Source organism: Myodes glareolus, chromosome 19 (assembly GCF_982192425.1).
Source record: "Myodes glareolus chromosome 19, mMyoGla1.1, whole genome shotgun sequence".
Taxonomy (NCBI): Eukaryota; Metazoa; Chordata; class Mammalia; order Rodentia; family Cricetidae; genus Myodes; species Myodes glareolus.
The window spans coordinates 35,277,356-35,295,368 of NC_142044.1; the positions used below are offsets into that span (position 1 = coordinate 35,277,356).

Sequence of the window (18,013 nt, forward strand, 5' to 3'; positions counted from 1 at the left end):
TCCAGGTCTACTGTGTCCAGGCAGGTGACACACAGATCCTCACTGTGCAGGAGTCTATGTTACTTCAGCACGTGTACTAGGTTAGAGCTGAGGGCTGGCTCTGTCCTGGAGAATGGGGCAGTCCACATCTCGCCAGTGCAACAGGCAGGATGCTGTTCTCCAACCAAACCCATCAAAGCTTCATTGAGAACCAAATGAGGTCTTAAAAGGGCTCAGGTGAGAAAGGTTCAACTGTAAAAACTGTAAACTGGGAAAAAAAAAAAACCTTAGAATAACCAAGAAAATACAAATTAAACAGTAAGGTACTCAATGCATAATGACTTAGGATGCTGCCGCCAGAATGTAATCAGAATTATCCTTTCAGAAGGCAATCTAAATAGCAGAAAACACATCTAAATAGCAGAAAAATATACAGAAGTGATGACTTAGTAAGTTCTCAGGGGGATAAATCAACGTCCTGCTACAAAGCCAAAAACAGAACTACATCCACCATGGTGTTATCTATAATAATAAAACAAGATCCCCACTCTCCTCCCTGTCCCACAGACAAAGTCAAGCAAAACAAAAGCACTGGGCTGGGGGAACGGCTCAGTAAAGTGTACACCATACAAGCCTGAGTTGCCTCTTCTGGACTCAGGTGAAAAGCTGACATGGCCGTGTGTGCGCATTTGCAATCCCAGCACCAGGGCAGCGGAGACAGAGGGATCCCTGGGGCTATCAGGACAGCCTGTCTGGCCTAATTGGCAAGCCCCAAATCTCAGTGTGAGAACCTGTCTTGAGAAAACAAAATGAGACTATTAACCTTCTCCACCGGCAGCCTGCGTAGCACCTTCTAGACCTGTATATAAGTAGTTCATGTGCACGTATTAAAAGAGCCTTCAATAACAGGACCTATTACTAAGTATTTCAGTGCTCACCCGCATGTGTTGACATGCTTTTGAGAAAATCACATGAGGATAAGTACAGCAAACACAGGCATGTCTAAGAGCAAGTCGGTCTTTAAAGTATAAATGCGGTACGAGAAAGGAGGGGAGAGGGGTGAGAAAAAAGGACTACCAAGGCAGGACTCTCCTCATGGACATTCTGAGACTGCCTTGGCTGCCGGATAAAACAAGTCAAACCAGACACTAGCAAACACAGCCCCACACCCAGGCACAGAACATGAGTGACAGCCATCAGTGAGCACCACTGAGCAATGTGTATGCGTGTGTCTGTGTGTGTGTCTGTGTGTATGCATGTGTGTACGCTTGTGTCTGTATATGTATCTGTGTGTGTATGTGTGTCTGTGCATGTGTGTGTTTATGAGTGCTTGTGTGTATGCGTGTGTGTGTCTGGGTGTATGCGTGTGTGTGTCTGTGAATGCCTGTGTGTATGCATGTGTGTGTATGCGTGTGTATGTGTATGAGTGTGTATGTGTATGCGTATGTGTGTCTGTGTATGTGTGTGTCTGTGTGTATGTGTGTGTGTCTGTGTATGTATGTATGCGTGTGTATATCTGTGTGTATGTGTGTATGCATGTGTGTCTATGTGTATGTGTGTATGTATATGTGTGTCTGTGTGTATATGTGTGTGTGTGTGTGTGTGTATGTCTGTGTCCCTGTGTGCATATATGCACATGAGTATGGCAGAAACACACAACAGTTCTTGTCAGGTGCAGAGGCAGCTGTGAGGCCGTCAGTCCTGTCTGCGCTCTGTGCCGTCTTGTAATGCAGAGACAAAGCCCTGTCTCAGGAGAAGAGAAGGTCAAGCTTATCATCCTGACGTGGGCAAGTGGAGAGATCGGTGCACTTAACAGTCCCTTGTCCAAGCTCAGACAACTAACAAGCACTAAACGCTTCCAATGTCCTATATAAAGCACAGGGCACCTGAAGGGGATGACGAGGCTCCTGCCCTTGAGAAACACAACATCCAACAAAACAGAACAGAATTGCTTCTAACAAAACAGCACCACTGGCAAGCACACAACACACACAGAGTGACACCTGCTGCCATGCATGAGGAAGAAAACAAGGCAGAGGCCCCATCTATTCAGGACTTACAAAAGCCCCTCAGGGGAAGACAAGGCATGAAGAAATCCTGCGATACAGGGGAGGTGCCTAACCTGCTTTGGAAGGTAGTCATGTATCGCCAAGGAGCACAGCGCAAGACCCAGCAAGTGGCAAGTGGAGTTCTAGCTGTTTGAGGGAAGGAAGTCACGTGATACCTGGGGGCACATGACTATGCAAGCTGTGGATTGCAGGACACAGAACAGGGTTATGACCAAGACTGAGGGTCGGGGCAGCGCTCCCCATGCTGCACCCATGTTTGGTGCAGTCCTGTCTCTTCAGAGTTGTTGGCTCCAGGTCTGTTCACAAAATCCCAGGAGAGTTGGTAGCAGTCAGTGGTAGCCCAGGGAAAAGGCGGGGGGTCAGGGGGAAGAGTCAGGAAGAGACCCAGGTTGTGCCATCCCACTTAGAGGCTTGGGCATTCTGGGAGCTCATCCTGTCTGTCGCCCAATGTCAGTTACTCACCGGGCAGCTTCCCAGTACCCAACTTCTGGCAGCTGCAAGAGATGAAGGCAAAGGCAACGGAGACTCAGCGCGATGTCAGTAGAGACGGGCATGTGCTAGGCAGCTCCTTGTTACCTGCGGGACCTGCGACCACAGCAAGTCACTTGGTCACCAGAAGTCCCGAATAAAAACTATGCCCATCCGCACTGAGAGAAATGTGGAGCCAAGGGAAGTGGGAGCACTTTCCAAACACTAAGGGACTGAGGGAGAAGCATGCCTGACAGACAACGTGGATAGCTCCATGGGCAAATCAACTGCAGGACTCTAAGTGTGGTCTAGAGATTTCCTGGGAAGCCGCAGCTCTGGCTAGGAAGCAGGGAGTCCAACTGCAGAGCTTCGTTTCTCCCTCCTCTTCTCCAAATCCAACTTCCAGATCCATCCCCGCTGTAACAGACCACCTGCCGTGCTCCCCACCTCTCTGTCCCCATCTCCAGCAGCTCTTCCCCATCCTCCACACTTCTGCTATCCCAGACCCCAACACCAGAAAGCATTCACTGAGAACCCACAAGCCTGGCCTGCCAGAGAAGCAAGAGGGCCAGCAAAGCAGGGAGGCTAGCTTCAGATCTTCACTCTCCCTCCTCTCGTCCACATTCAATCCACAGGTCTGGAACAGACTACCTATTGTGGCCGCTCTTCACTCTCTACCCCCTTCCCAGAGGACTAAGCAGGTCTTGGTGAAACACCCTGCTTTCCTCCCCCTCCTGTAGACAACCCTCCCCGCTCCTCCCCCCCCCCACACACACACACCCGGCAGAGTCCTCCCTCCTATCCCATCCCCATTCCTAAGTGTCAGGTCCCAATACATAGAGTACATTTTCCCGGGAACCTCCGGTGGCTACACCTATCAGGATCTCTGAAGAATTTCCTACCAGGCAACAGCCACCACCCTCTCCTAAAACAAGAGAGGGCAACAGAAATCAAAGAATAAAACACCTATCCAACAAAGACAAGGCCAGAGATGAACAGCTGAATTACAATCTTCCCAATGTCAGATGCCTAGACAACAGCATAAAAGCAAAAAAATCAATGGTGACCATATAATAAAACGTCTACCAGATCCCTTCTCTGAGGACTCCACACTCAGTATGTCTCCACTAAAGCCCAGCAAGCCGGAATATTGTGACAATAGCTAAAGCACACAACAAAGACCGTAAAACAGCCTTTATGAATATGATAGTGATCCTTAAAGAGGAAATGAAGCACAAACAGTGGAAGAAAATGAAAACAGGTCAAGACCTGAAAGTGGAAATGGATAAAAAATTAAAATTAAAAAAAAAAACAGAAATCTGAAAATGAAAAGTCTAGGGACTCGAACAGAAACCACAGAAGCAAGCAGCATCAACAGAACACAAGAGATAGAAGAGAGGCTTTCTTCTTCCCTCACTCCATACCTTGAGGTTGGACCCCTATTCCTGTTCCGTGAGTTTTCCCCCTTAATAAAGAAAGGCCTTAGAATACACCAAGAGATGGGGGGAAGAATCTCAGGCACTGAAGACACAACAGAAGAAATGGATATCCCTGTCAAAGAAAATGCTAAATCTAAAAAGAAAAAAGAAAGGAAGGGATGGAGGGAAGGAAGGATGGAAGGAGGGAGGGAGGGAGGAAGGGAGGGAGGGAGGGAGGAAGGAAGGAAATAAATCCTGGCACAAACATCCAGGAAATCTGGGACACTATGAAAAAAACAAATCTAAGAATGCTAGAAATACAGAAAAGAGAAGAAATGCAGGTCAAAGACACAGAAAACATTTCCAACAAAATCACAGAAGAAAATTTCCATAACCTAGAGAAGGAGATACCTACTAAAGGCACAAGAAGCATCCAGAACACCAAATAGACAGGATAGAAAAATAAAATCCCCTTAGCACATAATAATCAAAATACTAAGTATAGAACAAGAGAGAATATTGAAAATTGCAGAGGAAAAAGACCACATAACATAAAAAAGTAGAACTATTAGAATTACACCTGACTTCTTAATAGAGACTTTAAAAGTCACAAGGGCCTGAAAGGTTGTCTTACAGACTCTAGGAGACCAGAGATGCCAACCCAGACTACTATACCCAGCAAAACTTTAAACATAATATCCAGAGAAAATAAGACATGATAAAACTAAATTTAAGCAGTATCTGTCTACAAATCTAGGCCTACAAAAGGCACCTGAAGGAAAACTTCAACCTAAAGAGGTTAACCACACCAAAAAAAAAAAAAAACACAAGAAATAAGTAATCCCAGACCAGCAAACACAAACACACACACACACACACACACACACACACACACACACACAATCACTACTACCACCACCACAACAATAACAGGAATAAACAAACACTATTCACTGATATCTCTCAACATCAATTGTCTTAATTCCCCAATAAAAAGATGTAGACTAACTGAATGGACAGGAAAAGAGGACCCATCCTTCTGTGCTATCTGAGAAACATAGCTTAACATCAAAACTAGACACCACGCCTGCAGGATAAAAAGATGGAAAAATTATTACAAGCAAATAGATTGCCTTAGTTGTGGTTTTATTGCTATTAATAGACATCATGATCATGAAACAACTCTTATAAAGAAAAACATCTCATTAGGGCTGCCGTATCATTCAGAGGTTGAGTCCATTACTGTCATGGCAGGAAGCCTGGTAGCACACAGGCACACATGGTGCTGGAGAGGCAACTGAGAGTTCTACATCCAGATCTGAAGGCAGCAGGAAGAGAGATTGACACTGGGCCTGGCTTGTGCTTCTGAAACCTCGCAGCCTATCACCAGTGACACCAACAAGGTCATGCCTCCTCCCAAGGGCCAATCTCCTAATATTGCCATTCCCTATAGGCCTATGGGGACCATTTTCATTCAAAACACCACATAGGCCTAAGAAGCAAGCTGGTGTAGCCATTTGAATAGCTAATAAAAGGGACTTCAAGCCAAAAGTAATCAGAAGGGATAGGGAAGGACACTATATACTCCACCAAGAAAACAATGCAATTCTTTTTACCTTTTCTCCCCAATTTAATATTTTTATTAATAATTTGAGAATTTCATACAATGCACCCTGATCATGCTCCCAAGTGTGATTCACATTCCTCCCAAGTCCACCCTCCCACCCTTGCAACTCCCACCAAAAAAAAACTTGCCAAGTCTAATTTGTGTTGCCCATATACCCATTGGAACATGGTGAAATAGCCAGGGGCCAGCCCCTTAAAGGAAACTATATACACCCTGCCACCACACATGGAAGGAGTCATCAACAGTACAGAGCTACAATTCAGTATCTTTATCACAATTTTTAAAGGATTCTTTTCAAGAGATTCATGTCTGGACTCTTTATTTGGGGCAGGTGGGGTGGTTGGCATAGAAACCTTCCAAGTCTCTCATTCTCAGTTATGAGTCTACAGTCTTCAACACCACTACAAAAGAAGGTGCCTTCCCATAACAACCAGCAGCAGGATGGATCATCAACCTGGTTTCTGGAGGCAGTTTGGGTCACAAACATCAACCTGGCTTCCAGCAACAGCATGGATCATGAATGTCAGCATGGTTGTCGGCAGCTGCATGAACCACAGACTTCAATGTGGTTTCTGGCGGCAGCATGAATCATGAATCATGGAAGCCTTTCAAGGAGCCTTAGCTCAGAAAATGAACCATCTTCATCTAGGCTGTCTTCTCATTGCTCAGGGTCAGGATGGTCATGTGGAGAGGCAGTGTGTTGGAGGCAGGACCTGCGAGAGCTCCAGGCTGCAGTGCACCACCTTGCCCTGGGCGCTGGCCACCCTGCTGGTATCCCAACCATGACCATCACATTTGTAGCCCACAGGCAATGCAGCCCCATGCTCCCCTCCCCTCCCCCAACCCCAGCAGGGTAAGTAGCAGCAGCAGCAGCAGCAGCAGTGATGGCAGTGACAGTGGCAGCAGTAGCAGCAGCTCCCTGCCAGGCCTGTGGGCCAAGCAGTGGTATCATCCAAACGGGCAGTGACAGGGCAAGGTGGGTCCAGTGGTGGTCAAAGGACCCACTTTGGACAGCAGTCACAAGCTCCTTTGTCCTAACAGTGCAATTCTTAACATCTAGCACCAAACACAAGGGCACCCAAGTTCATGAATGAAACACAACAACAGCTGAAATCACATACTGACCCTCACACGCTGATTGTGGGTGGCATCAATATCCCAATGCTGCCAACAAACAGGCAAAAACAAAAAAAAATATATTGGAGCTAACTGATGCTATAAACCAAGTACGTCTAACAAACCTTTACAGAACATTTCACACAAACGCAGAAGAACACATCTCCATTCAGCACTCATGGAACTTCCTCAAAAACTGACCACAGACTCAGACACAATGGAAGGAAGAAAACTGAAGTAACACCCTGCATCCTATCTGACCACTGTGGATTAAAGTGGGACATCTGAAACAAAAGAAAGCTTACAAACTCATGGAAACTGAACAACTCAATACTGAATGGGAAAGAGGTCAAGATGAAAACTGAGAAGGAAAATTAAAGGCTTTGTTGAACTGAATGAAAATGAAAACACAACATATCCAAACGTATGAAGGTTGTTAAGTACACGATGCAGCTAGTTCAAAGAGGCTCGTTCATAGCACTGAGTGACCACATAAAAAACACTGGAGAAATCTCATACTAGTTACTTAACAGCACACCTAAAAGATCTAGAACAAAAATTAAAAACCACACATAAAAGGACTAGACAGCAGGAAATAATAAAACTCAGGACTGAAATCAGCGAAACAGGAAAAAAAATTAAGAAGAACCAAGAAAACAAAGAGTTCTTTGAGAAAAATCACTGAGATTCACAAACCTTATCCAAGTTAACTAAAAGTCAGAAGAGACTATCCAAATTCACAAGACTAGAGAAGAAAGGACAAAAATAAATACCAAGGAAATCTAGAGAATCATAGGACATACTAAAGACCTGTATTCCTCCAAATTGAAAAATCTAAAAGAAATGGATAATTTTCTTGATATATATGACTTACCAAAGTTAAATCAAGATCAAATAAGCAATTTAAAGAGAACTATTACCCTAGTGAAATAGAAGCAGTCATTAAAAGTCCCCCCTCCGCAAAAAAAAAAAAAGAACTGCATGGTTTTAGAACAGAATTCTATGATTTTTAAAGAATTAATGCTAATACTCCTCAAATTACTCCATAAAACAGAGACAAAGGGAACATTGCCTAATTTGTTTTATGAAGTCACAGTTACCCTGATATCTAAACCAAATAAAAACCCAATAAATAAAGACAATTACAGACCAATTTTCCTTATGATCATAGATGCAAAAATACTCAATAAAATGCTTGCAAACCAAATCCAAGAACACATCAAAGATAATCCACCATGATCAGACAGACTTTATCCAAGAGATACAGGAATTATTCAATATATATGATAAGATAGATGTAATCCACCATATAAGCAAACTGAAAGTCAAAAACCACACAATAACAATCTCATTAGATGGAGAAAAGACTTTTGACAAAATTCAGCAACGCTTCATGATAAAAGTACTGGAGAGATTAAAGATACAAGGGATATACCTCAACATAGTAAAGACAGTTTACAACAAGTCCATAACCAATATCAACTTAAACGGAGAGAAACCCAAAGCAATTCCACTAAAATCAGAAACAAGACAAGGCTGTCCACTTTCTCCATATCTATTCAATATAGCACTTGAAGTCTTAGCTATAGCAATAAAACAACTGAAGGACATCAAAGGGATACAAATTGGAAATGAAGAAGTGAAAGTATCTTTATTTGCAGATGATATGATAGATACATAAGTGACCCTAAGATTTCCACCAGGGAACTTCTACAGCTGAGAAGCAGTTTCAGCAAAGTAGCAGGATACAAAATTATCTCATGAAACATCAGTAGCCCCCTGTACACATATGACAAACAAATTGAGAAAGATATCAGAGAAACAACCTTCACAATAGCCTCAAATCAGATAAAATATCTTGAGCTAACTATCAAAAACAAGTGAAAGACTTGAATAATAATAATAAAACTTTAATACAGTGGAGAAAGAAATTTAAGACGATATCAGAAGATGAAAAGATCTCCCATGCTTGTAATAGAATTAACAAAGCAAAAACAGTCATCCTACCAAAAGCAATGATCAACCTCAGAATCCAGCTATACCACTCTTGGGCATATACCAGAGGACTCGTCATCCTGCCACAGAGTCCCTTGCTCAACCATGCTCATTGATGCTCTATTCATAATAGCCAGAAATTGGAAACTGGGATGTCCCTCAACAGAAGAACAGAGAAAGAAAAGTGGGTACATTTATACAATAAAATATTACTCAGACATTTAAAAAAATTACATCATGAAATTTGATGGTAAATGGATGGATCTAGAAAAACAAAATCATCCTGAGTGAGGTATCCCAGACCCAGAAAGACAAATATGGTAGGCATTCACTTATCTGTAGATATTAGCTGTTCAATCAGTGATAACCAAGCTACAACCCATAAAAACCATAGAGGTTAGGTATAGAAAAAGGGACTAGGAGGTATAGATAGATCTGATTAGGAAAGGGAAATAGAATACAGGGTTATGGGTGGATGGGGCAGACTGAAATGGAGGATCAAGTGGGAATGAGAAAGGGAGAAAGGGATGAGCAAGAGAATACAGGGAGAAACAGCTAAAATTAAGGGTCATTTGAGGGGTAGTGTGGAAACATAACATGATAAAAGCTTCCTAAAAATATATACATATATGAAGGTAATCTAAATAAAATCACCAAATAATGGGGTAGACAGAATCCCAACTGGCCATCTCTTGTCACCAAATGAAGCTCCCAGCACTGGGAATGGGTGACATCTAATTGAGTTCTTGGCCAAAGGGGTTCCATGGGAATCCCCAAACAACCTAGGCTGTTGTGAAGACTATAGCTTGCTTTCCACAAACTGACAGCAAGGCCCCATTGCTGAAGACAACATCTAGACAACTCACTGAACATGGAGAATTTAAGTTGGTGCCTACACAGAGCCTTCACCCCTGTATCCTATCATCTTTGGTACAGGAAGGAATTGTAAACAACTCAGCTACAAACCTGATCTACAATAGTGTCCTGCTTGCAAGATATACTAGTGCAATAGTGGCACAAAGCTTGCAGGAGAAACCAACCAATAAGACCCACTCCACAAAAATGGAGCCCATACCAATGCTGCTCAGGTCACCAGGGACAAGCAACTAAACAGCTCATAGACCTAGAGTGAAACAAAATGTTACTGTTCTAAAAAGAAAAAAACAAAGTAGCAATAAAACAATTCCTAATGACATTCTGCTATATTCATAAATCAATGCCTTGCTCAGTCATCACCAGAGAAGCTTCCTCCTGCAGCAGACGGAAACAAATCCAGCTAGACATTATGCAGTGAGTGAGAGGCCTTGGAGTAAGCCCTAAACAGGATGTCTCCAGCAAATACCTCCCCACCAAGGTTCAGGGAACCCAGAAGAGGAGGCAGAGAGGGTGTAATAACCAGAGGGGATGGAGGGCACCAAGAAAACAAGGCCCTCTAAACCAACATGAGCAAAGCTCGTGTGAAACCACAGACTGAGGTGACATGCACAGGACCTGGACAGGTCTGCACAAGATGGAGTCCCAGAGCTGAAAGGAGAAGTGGACACACAACCCCCTCACTAACCCAGAAGCAATCCCCAATTGACGACCACTGGCAAATGAAACTTAGTTTCCTCCAAGAATGTCTCACTGGGAAAAGAAACTACTTGCAATGGTAGGTTGTACACCCAGCAGTAGATAGAGTGTGTACGCCCAGCGGTAGGTAGGTTGTACACCCAGCAGTAGATGGCCAATAGAAAACTAACTCAGTGACATTCCTGAGGTTCCTTTCTCATGGTGTAGTGTCAGGGTTTTTCATTTTTTCAATCTTATTTTTTTATTTGTATTTTTTTTCTCCCTTTTTGCCCCACAGGTTCTTTGCATATACATTATGACTTCCAGTTTAATGTTTTTATGGCATTCCTGAGTATGACAACAAGTAAATCTGTTTCTTGTGTCTTCTCTTGGGCTCTATTCCTTCTTAGTTTTTTTTTAGCTTATTATTGCATTTTATTACATCTTATATTATTATGCTTTAGAACCCTGTTTTCTAACAAGAGACAGAAAAGGGGTGGATATGAATGGAGGAAAGGGAAGGAGGAACTGGGAAAAGGAGAGAGGAGCTAAGATCTAAGGACTTGCAAACCTCCCCACAAACAGCACGTTTGCACTCACATGTTATCCAATGTTTCCCAAGGACAAGGAACCTACTGTGGTTTGAATGCAAAACATACCTACAGGCACTAAGGGAGGCGGTAAAACCTTTGGAAGATAGGGGTCACTGGAGGAGTGGGCCTTAGGAGATGGAGCCTGACTCTACTTCCTGTCGGGTCTCTGCTTCCTGCCCTGTGAGACCTGTGGGGGTTAGGAATGACAGCATTACTGCCACCCCATAGTGTCGCCTGCCATCATTTCTTCCCAGTCAGGACCAAGAGCTTCCCGTAAGTTGCTTCATATCAGGTATTTGGTCCGGAGACAAGGGAAGCAACAAACATGGAACCTGGGCTGGAGACAAAGAAGGGGGAGGACCTGCTGAACAGAGGGATAAAGACACAGAAAACTAAAAAGGAAGAATGTGAGTGAGCCAGAGAGAACACAGGAAGGATGGCTAATGGCAGAAACAGGTACCCGCCAGCAAGGAGCCGGAAATGAAGGCCAGTCACAACCCAACGCGCACCCAAGGATCCCTGAAGAGAAAAACTATGAATTCACTCACCCTGATCGGACAGGAAGTCCAGCATGGTCTGCAAAAGAAAGGACAGGTGCCTCACGGACAGCGCGGGATTTCCCATCCTGCGGGAGGCATAGACCAGCTCGTGCAGCAGGCGCATCTGGACGGCAGCCCAGCCTCGGTGAGTGCCTAAGGGAAAGGTCACAAAGCAGGGACTCAAGGTCATGTGTGAAATGTGGCAGCTCACAGACAACAACGTCAATGATCAAACTCAAATGGCAAAAACTATTACCACTGCCACCCCTCCCCGCAACTGCTACCACCACCATCTCCGTCCCCAGGTGTAGGGTTGCCAGAGAAGAATACTGTTCGTTCATTAAGAATGTCTCTTCCTGGGAACAGAGCTGTTGGTTGTTCTTTTTTTATTCTTTTGCTCTTTGTTCTTTTGAGGGACCTGACACCCAGCTCCCAAATAACTCACTCACAGAGTGAGTTCTTTCTTATGAACACCAGGCCTTAACTTGGCTTGTTTCTAACTAGCTTTTCTTAAATTATCTCATCTACCTTTTGCCTCTGGCTTTTACCTTTCTCTATTTCTGTATCTCTTACTTTCTTTTTTTTTTCTTTTTTTTTTGTAATTTTATTAAATTATAAAAAGTTTCCATTTACGCCCCTCCTCCCAACGCCCTCCCACTCCCCCCCTCCCTCTCCTCCTCCCTCTTTGTCCCCTAGGGAAGTCAGGGTCTCCTGCCCTGTGGGAAGTCCAAGTTCCTCCCCCCTCACTCCAGGTCCAGGAAGGTGAGCATCCAAACAGACTGGATCCCAAAAATCCAGTATATGCAGAGGAAACCAGTCCCAGTGTCATTGTCAATGGCTTCTCGGAAAGACTGCAGGCCAGCCACATTCAGAAAATCCGGCCACATTCAGAGAATCTGGTTGGATCACATGCTCGTTCAGTCACGGTCCATCTGGCCTTGGTAAACTCTCATTAGATCCGACCCCTTGTATCAGTGGGTGATAGTATCCCTCGCAGTCCTTCGTCATTTTCTTCCTCCTTTTGCTCCTCGTTTGGATCTTGGGGGGCTCAGTTCGCCCTGTGGCTGGCTGGGTGGCTGGGTGGCTGGGTGGCTGGGTGGCTGGGTGGCTGGGTGGCTGGGTGGCTGGCCCCTGACGTCCTCCTCTCCTTGTTCTGGCTTGTTCCTTCTCTTCTCCCAGATTTCTCCTATTTGTTCTCTCTGCCTATCCTTGCTCCTGCCTTGCTATTGGCCATTCAGCTCTTTATTAGACCATCAGGCAAAGTAACACAGCTTCACGGAGTTAAACAAATGCAGCATAAACAAAAGTCACACACCTTAAAGTCATTTTCGACAACACAGAGCTCAGTGGTAGAAAACCTGCCTAACACGGGCAAGATCCCAGGCTCCAACCCCAGTATAGAAAGAAGAATTTTACTATTTTGTTTGTTTTCAAGACAAGGTTTTTCTGTGTAGTTTTGGAGCCTGTCCTGGCACTCACTCTGTAGACCAGGCTGGCCTCGAACTCACAGAGATCCACCTGCCTCTGCCTCCTGAGTGCTGGGATTAAAGGCCTGTGCCACCACTGCCTGACTTGGAAAGAAGAATTTTAAAAAACAGCCTTATACTATACTTTCTCTCGTCTATGAAGACGTCCACTGAAATAACCCTGAGAGCCTCCAGAAGATTGTTTCCAGTGCATCTGAGTAATGGAGAGATATTTTCTCAAGAAGCGATAACCCTAGATGGGCCCCCAGGATCAACTTGGAGGTGTAAGAGAGGGGAGAGATAAATAGATAACAAGGTCATTCAGGGACTGGAAGGGCCTCTTCCTCCCAAACATCGCAGCACATTTGAAAGGAAAGGTAGGATGCTTGCTTGCTAACACAGCCTTCTTGAAAGTATTTCCTTAAGAAGGCAGAGTTCTAGGGTCCCAGCTCCTTTTGGCTACAATTACAAATTCTACAGATTTTCCACTGTAAAACCTTTCAAAAAGAAGATGTGGACATAGGGGTCCCTCACAATGTCGGGAGACTCTAGACACACAGGAAAGCTGGGGAAAATGACATAATCTGACTTGCTGCAGGTCTGCTGTAGGCACAGCTGCCTCGCAGTCTCCGGCCGCCTCTTTGGAACCTGTTTCACTGGTGGATGGACCACAGGAAGCCCGAGTCCCCATCTCTGACTCTCTGTGTCTGTCTGTCTCTGTCTCTCTCGCGCGCGTGCTCACACACACACACAGTAGGAGTCTGTACGCTGGGATGCAAGAAGTCCCACATGAAGGCTTTTTTTAAAATTAGTATACACGGTAATAGATTTTCTTGTGACATTTCTTTTTTAATGTTTAAGGTTTTTTATTTTGTTTTTAGATTTATTATTTTATGTATAAGTGTTTGCCTGGATGTATGCATGTGTACCACATGCATGCTCAGAGCCCACAGAGAAGGAGGGCATTCAGTTCTCCTGATACTAGACTACAGGTGGTTGTGAGTTCCCCCATGTGGGTGCTGGGAACCAAACCTGGATCCTCCACAAGAGTAACTCATGCTGTTAACTGCTGAGCCATCTCTGGGGCCCCCAATTTTAAGATTTATTTTTATTTTTAACCATGTGTATGTGAGTCCAGGTGCCCAAGGAGCTCAGAGGCATCCGACACTCTGGAGCTGGAGTTACAGGTGGTTGTGAGCTACCCAATATGGGCACTAGGAACCAAACCCGGATCCTCTACAAGAGCAGCGAGTACTCTTGACTGCCAAGCCATCTCTCCAACACCCTTACGATATTTTCATATGTGTTTGTTTTAGTTGATTCTCTCTCTATCCTGCTCCTCTCCCCTAGCTCCCTGCTTACCCTCCCCACTTTTATGTTCCAGCCCCAGTATCCCACATCACATGTGTTCTGGCACCCCTCTTCTCGACATCTAGGAAACCCTCCTTTTCCCCTTTCATGGCCTCTGTAGTTTCCTGCACCCACACTCATTCCTTCATATGTACACATATGTAAAAATTAGAAGGTAGGACAAACATGTGAAAAAGAACATGCACTCTGTGTCTGAGTTACTTCACTTAATATTTTCCAGTTCCATCCATTAGATAACTGTCTAAGCGGGTCCACTCCCCTGATACCATGAATAGAGCAGCAGTGAGCACAGATGGGCAGGTGGTTCTGTGGGAAGATATTTTATGTGTGTGTCAGGAGTGACAACCTGGGTTATGTGGTCGCTCTGTTTTTAATTTTTTGAGAAACCCCCACGCTGATTTCCATAGCAGCTGCACCAACTTATCTTCCTACCAAAGGGCCCCTCTCTCCCGACACCCTCCCCCAGCATCTACTGCCATTTGTTGCCTTGACGAAATCTTTCCTGAGTGGTGTGAGACGGGGTAGCAACGTGTTTTTGACTTGCACGGCCCTTCTGAATTGAGATGTTAAATACTTTTCAAAATAGTCATTGGCCATTTGTGCTTCTCCTTTTAACAGCTGAGCTCAGTTCACCCGCCCATTTTCCGGTTGGCTGTTTGGGCTTGCTTTCTAGTTTTTGAAGTACCTTGTATGTTCCATATCTTAAGCCCTGTCTGAAGCATAGCTGGCAAAGGTTTGCTCCCGGTCTGTGGAGTGCTCGCCCTGTTGTCAGTTTTGTTTGCTGTGCAGAAGCCTTCTAACTGTTGGGATGACTGACTCCCTGTGAGCTGCGGCTGGCTCCCTTCACAAAGTCCTTGCTCACACCTGCATCTGAACATGCTTTTCCTACAAAGTCCTTGCTCACACCTGCATCTGAACATGCTTTTCCTACAAAGTCCTTGCTCACACCTGCATCTGAACATGCTTTTCCTACAAAGTCCTTGCTCACACCTGCATCTGAACATGCTTTTCCTACAAAGTCCTTGCTCACACCTGCATCTGAACATGCTTTTCCTACAAAGTCCTTGCTCACACCTGCATCTGAACATGCTTTTCCTACAAAGTCCTTGCTCACACCTGCATCTGAACATGCTTTTCCTACAAAGTCCTTGCTCACACCTGCATCTGAACATGCTTTTCCTACAAAGTCCTTGCTCACACCTGCATCTGAACATGCTTTTCCTACGTTCCCTTCTAGTAGGTCCAGTGTCTCCGGCTCTGAGGTATTTGATCCACTATGAATTCATGTTTGTGGCAGGATGAGAAGCGTGGCTCTGAGTCCTCTGTGGGTAACTATCAAGTATGGCTTGCTGGATGGCCTGTTTTCATCAGTGCATGTGTTTGACACCTTTGTCAGAAACTAGATGCCTATGGTTGTGTAGGTTTGTTTCTGCATCCTCTATTATGCCCCATCGGTCTATACGTCTGTGTTCGGGCAGAACCATGCTGTCTTTGCTGTTATGGCTCTAAGTAGAGTTTGAATTCAGATATTGTGACACCAGTATTCTTTTTCCTTACGATTATTTTGGCTGTCTTTTCTCTTTTTTCAAGTTTTTTTCCTAGTTCTATAAAGAATGCTATTGGAATTTTGATAGAATTAGCACTGGATCTATAGAGACTTCAACACACAGACTGCACTTGCCCTCTACACCCCAATGTGATCTCAACACCTGAAAGAAGGTCAAGCACTCTGAGCCCTAACATTCCTACCTAATGCCTGCCATCAGCCAGACTGGTGAGTCCCTGCTGAGCCAAGACTCGGATCATAAAAACATCGGTGAATTCAGACACAGAAAAAACTGATGCTCACTGGCAACCTCAAAGAGCTCACGAGAGTCACAGTTAGCATACACTTGCTGAGAACTTCATACAGAAATACATGAAAGTTAGGGGGACAGAGTGCCTCCCCTAAGGCGGTGTCCATTCTGTCAGGATAAGCCCATAGGAGGTACAGGTGCTGCTGACCGCTGTGGGGACAGAGGAGTGGGGGTGAATGAGAGTGCCCTGTGAGCTGGGCAGGCAGGGGAGGAAGTCACACAGGGAAACAAGAGTCCCCTTGTCACAAAGCTGCAAGCGGTCCATTTAAAGTGCTGTAGCCGTTCATCCTAACTTCTCAACAAATGCTAGCTGATAAGTGCTAATATTATGACTCAATGAATATAATGTGTTTAACACACAGCAGCAGCCTCCGACTCTGCAGGGTGATTAATGACCCAGCCTGCTCCATTATTGCATTGAGAACAAACCCTTGATATACCAGATCTCTACTGCTATGGTTATCGGGTAACATTACCTACTTGTAGTCAACCCCCAACCCCACTCTACCATCATGAGTCCCTGCACATGAAGACGGTTTGGTGCTTATTACAATACCCCCAGAACAGAGGCGTCTGACAAGTGGCGCGCAGCACTCCTCCGCCTACTGCCTGGAGAGTATGGATCACTGCTTCATGCATCCTCACTTCAGTCAATGTGCCTAAGATGTTCCATGTAACTCACAGCCCCTGCTGGTCTTGCCTCCCACCACCGTGCCCTGCGCAGCCAGCCACTCCCTTTTCTGTGTGCGCTCAGCAGCAGGCACAGACTCCAGCTGCTAACAGGCACAGTGGGGCCCCTGTAAGCTCATGGTTCTGTTTCTTCCATCAATTCCTCATTGCCTTGGCAGCAGCAATGTGGCTTATTCATCCAAGGATCCTTAATGCCTGGCAGGAGGCCTGGTGCATGGTGGGTACTTAACTGGCATGTGGGTCAAGATGAGAGCCTGACACCAGAAAAATCTCCTTCTGTTTTGGGTACGCATGCTCAAGTGTGTGAGGATGCAATGCCAAGGCTCCAGGGATTTGCTGGGTGGGGGGTTCGCTTCGGCTGTTTGCTCAATTCCTGGATATTTAGTATACGTCATAGTTACAGATCAATGGAAAACCTGGAAGCCAACCCAACCTCCACAGTATATGCCAGGATGTGACATAGCTTCCAGAAACGACCTGGAACATACAGTGGTGACATCCTGCATCAATAAGAAAAGCGGCAATTGAGACACATCCTTGCCATGTTTCCACCTGGTCAGAGAGACTAGGACCAACAACTGCAACAGATGAGAATTTTAGGAGGAAGAGTCTGAGTCAAGATCAAGCTAGCTAGCCACACCTTCAAAAAGCCCCAGTTCTCATTCAGCTCAGCACTACCAACCCAAGAGCTCATTCTCATGCAGGAAACCAGCCTGGGGTAGTGACTATCACTTAGTTATTTTTCCAACTAGGCCATGGTCCAGTTACTACCATGGGCAGGTGTGAGTGAGACCCAGGACAAACTAGCTCACCAGTGAGCCCTGAGCCCATGGTACCTCCTCTGCGGTTCAGAGTCCTCCAGTAAAACACTGAAGCTTTTGCAAAGACAGATTTGCAGCACTTGACTCCTGACAAAACTCTCTGCCATCTCGCCACTGAGGTTCAGGCTTTGACAGCTGCCACTCAGCAACATCAAAATCCGTGTCTCTTTCAGAAAAGTTCCCCGGCGACATTTTATCTCTCATTTAGCAAAAGACTGAGCAAAAAGCAAAACAGAGAAACCTCCTCACGCAGCAGCACAAATAAGACTAAGGTAGAAGATGTGGTCCCTAAGCCAGCAAACACACAGAACACAGGAGCAGGGTCCTAACTCGAGCCTCTGCAGCCAGCAGGCGAAATGCTCACCTCACAAACAAGACCGAAGACATTTCTGGATCTCAGAGATCTGACTGTCTAGCTTTTATTCTCAAGTATGGGGCTTTGGTAGATTTCCAT

The 18,013-nt window shown here is 45.1% G+C and overlaps 1 protein-coding gene across 3 annotated transcripts in view; it reads right to left on the reverse strand.

Moving 5' to 3' along the window:
* Nucleotides 1-18,013, reverse strand: part of Trappc9 (trafficking protein particle complex subunit 9) — a 461,504-nt gene that overhangs the window by 390,916 nt on the left and 52,575 nt on the right. For all 3 annotated transcript variants that reach the window (XM_048457138.3, XM_048457137.3, XM_048457139.3), the window contains one exon: nt 11,365-11,508. In XM_048457138.3, the coding sequence (XP_048313095.3) occupies nt 11,365-11,508 (144 nt within the window). The remainder of the gene's footprint in view (nt 1-11,364; nt 11,509-18,013) is intronic.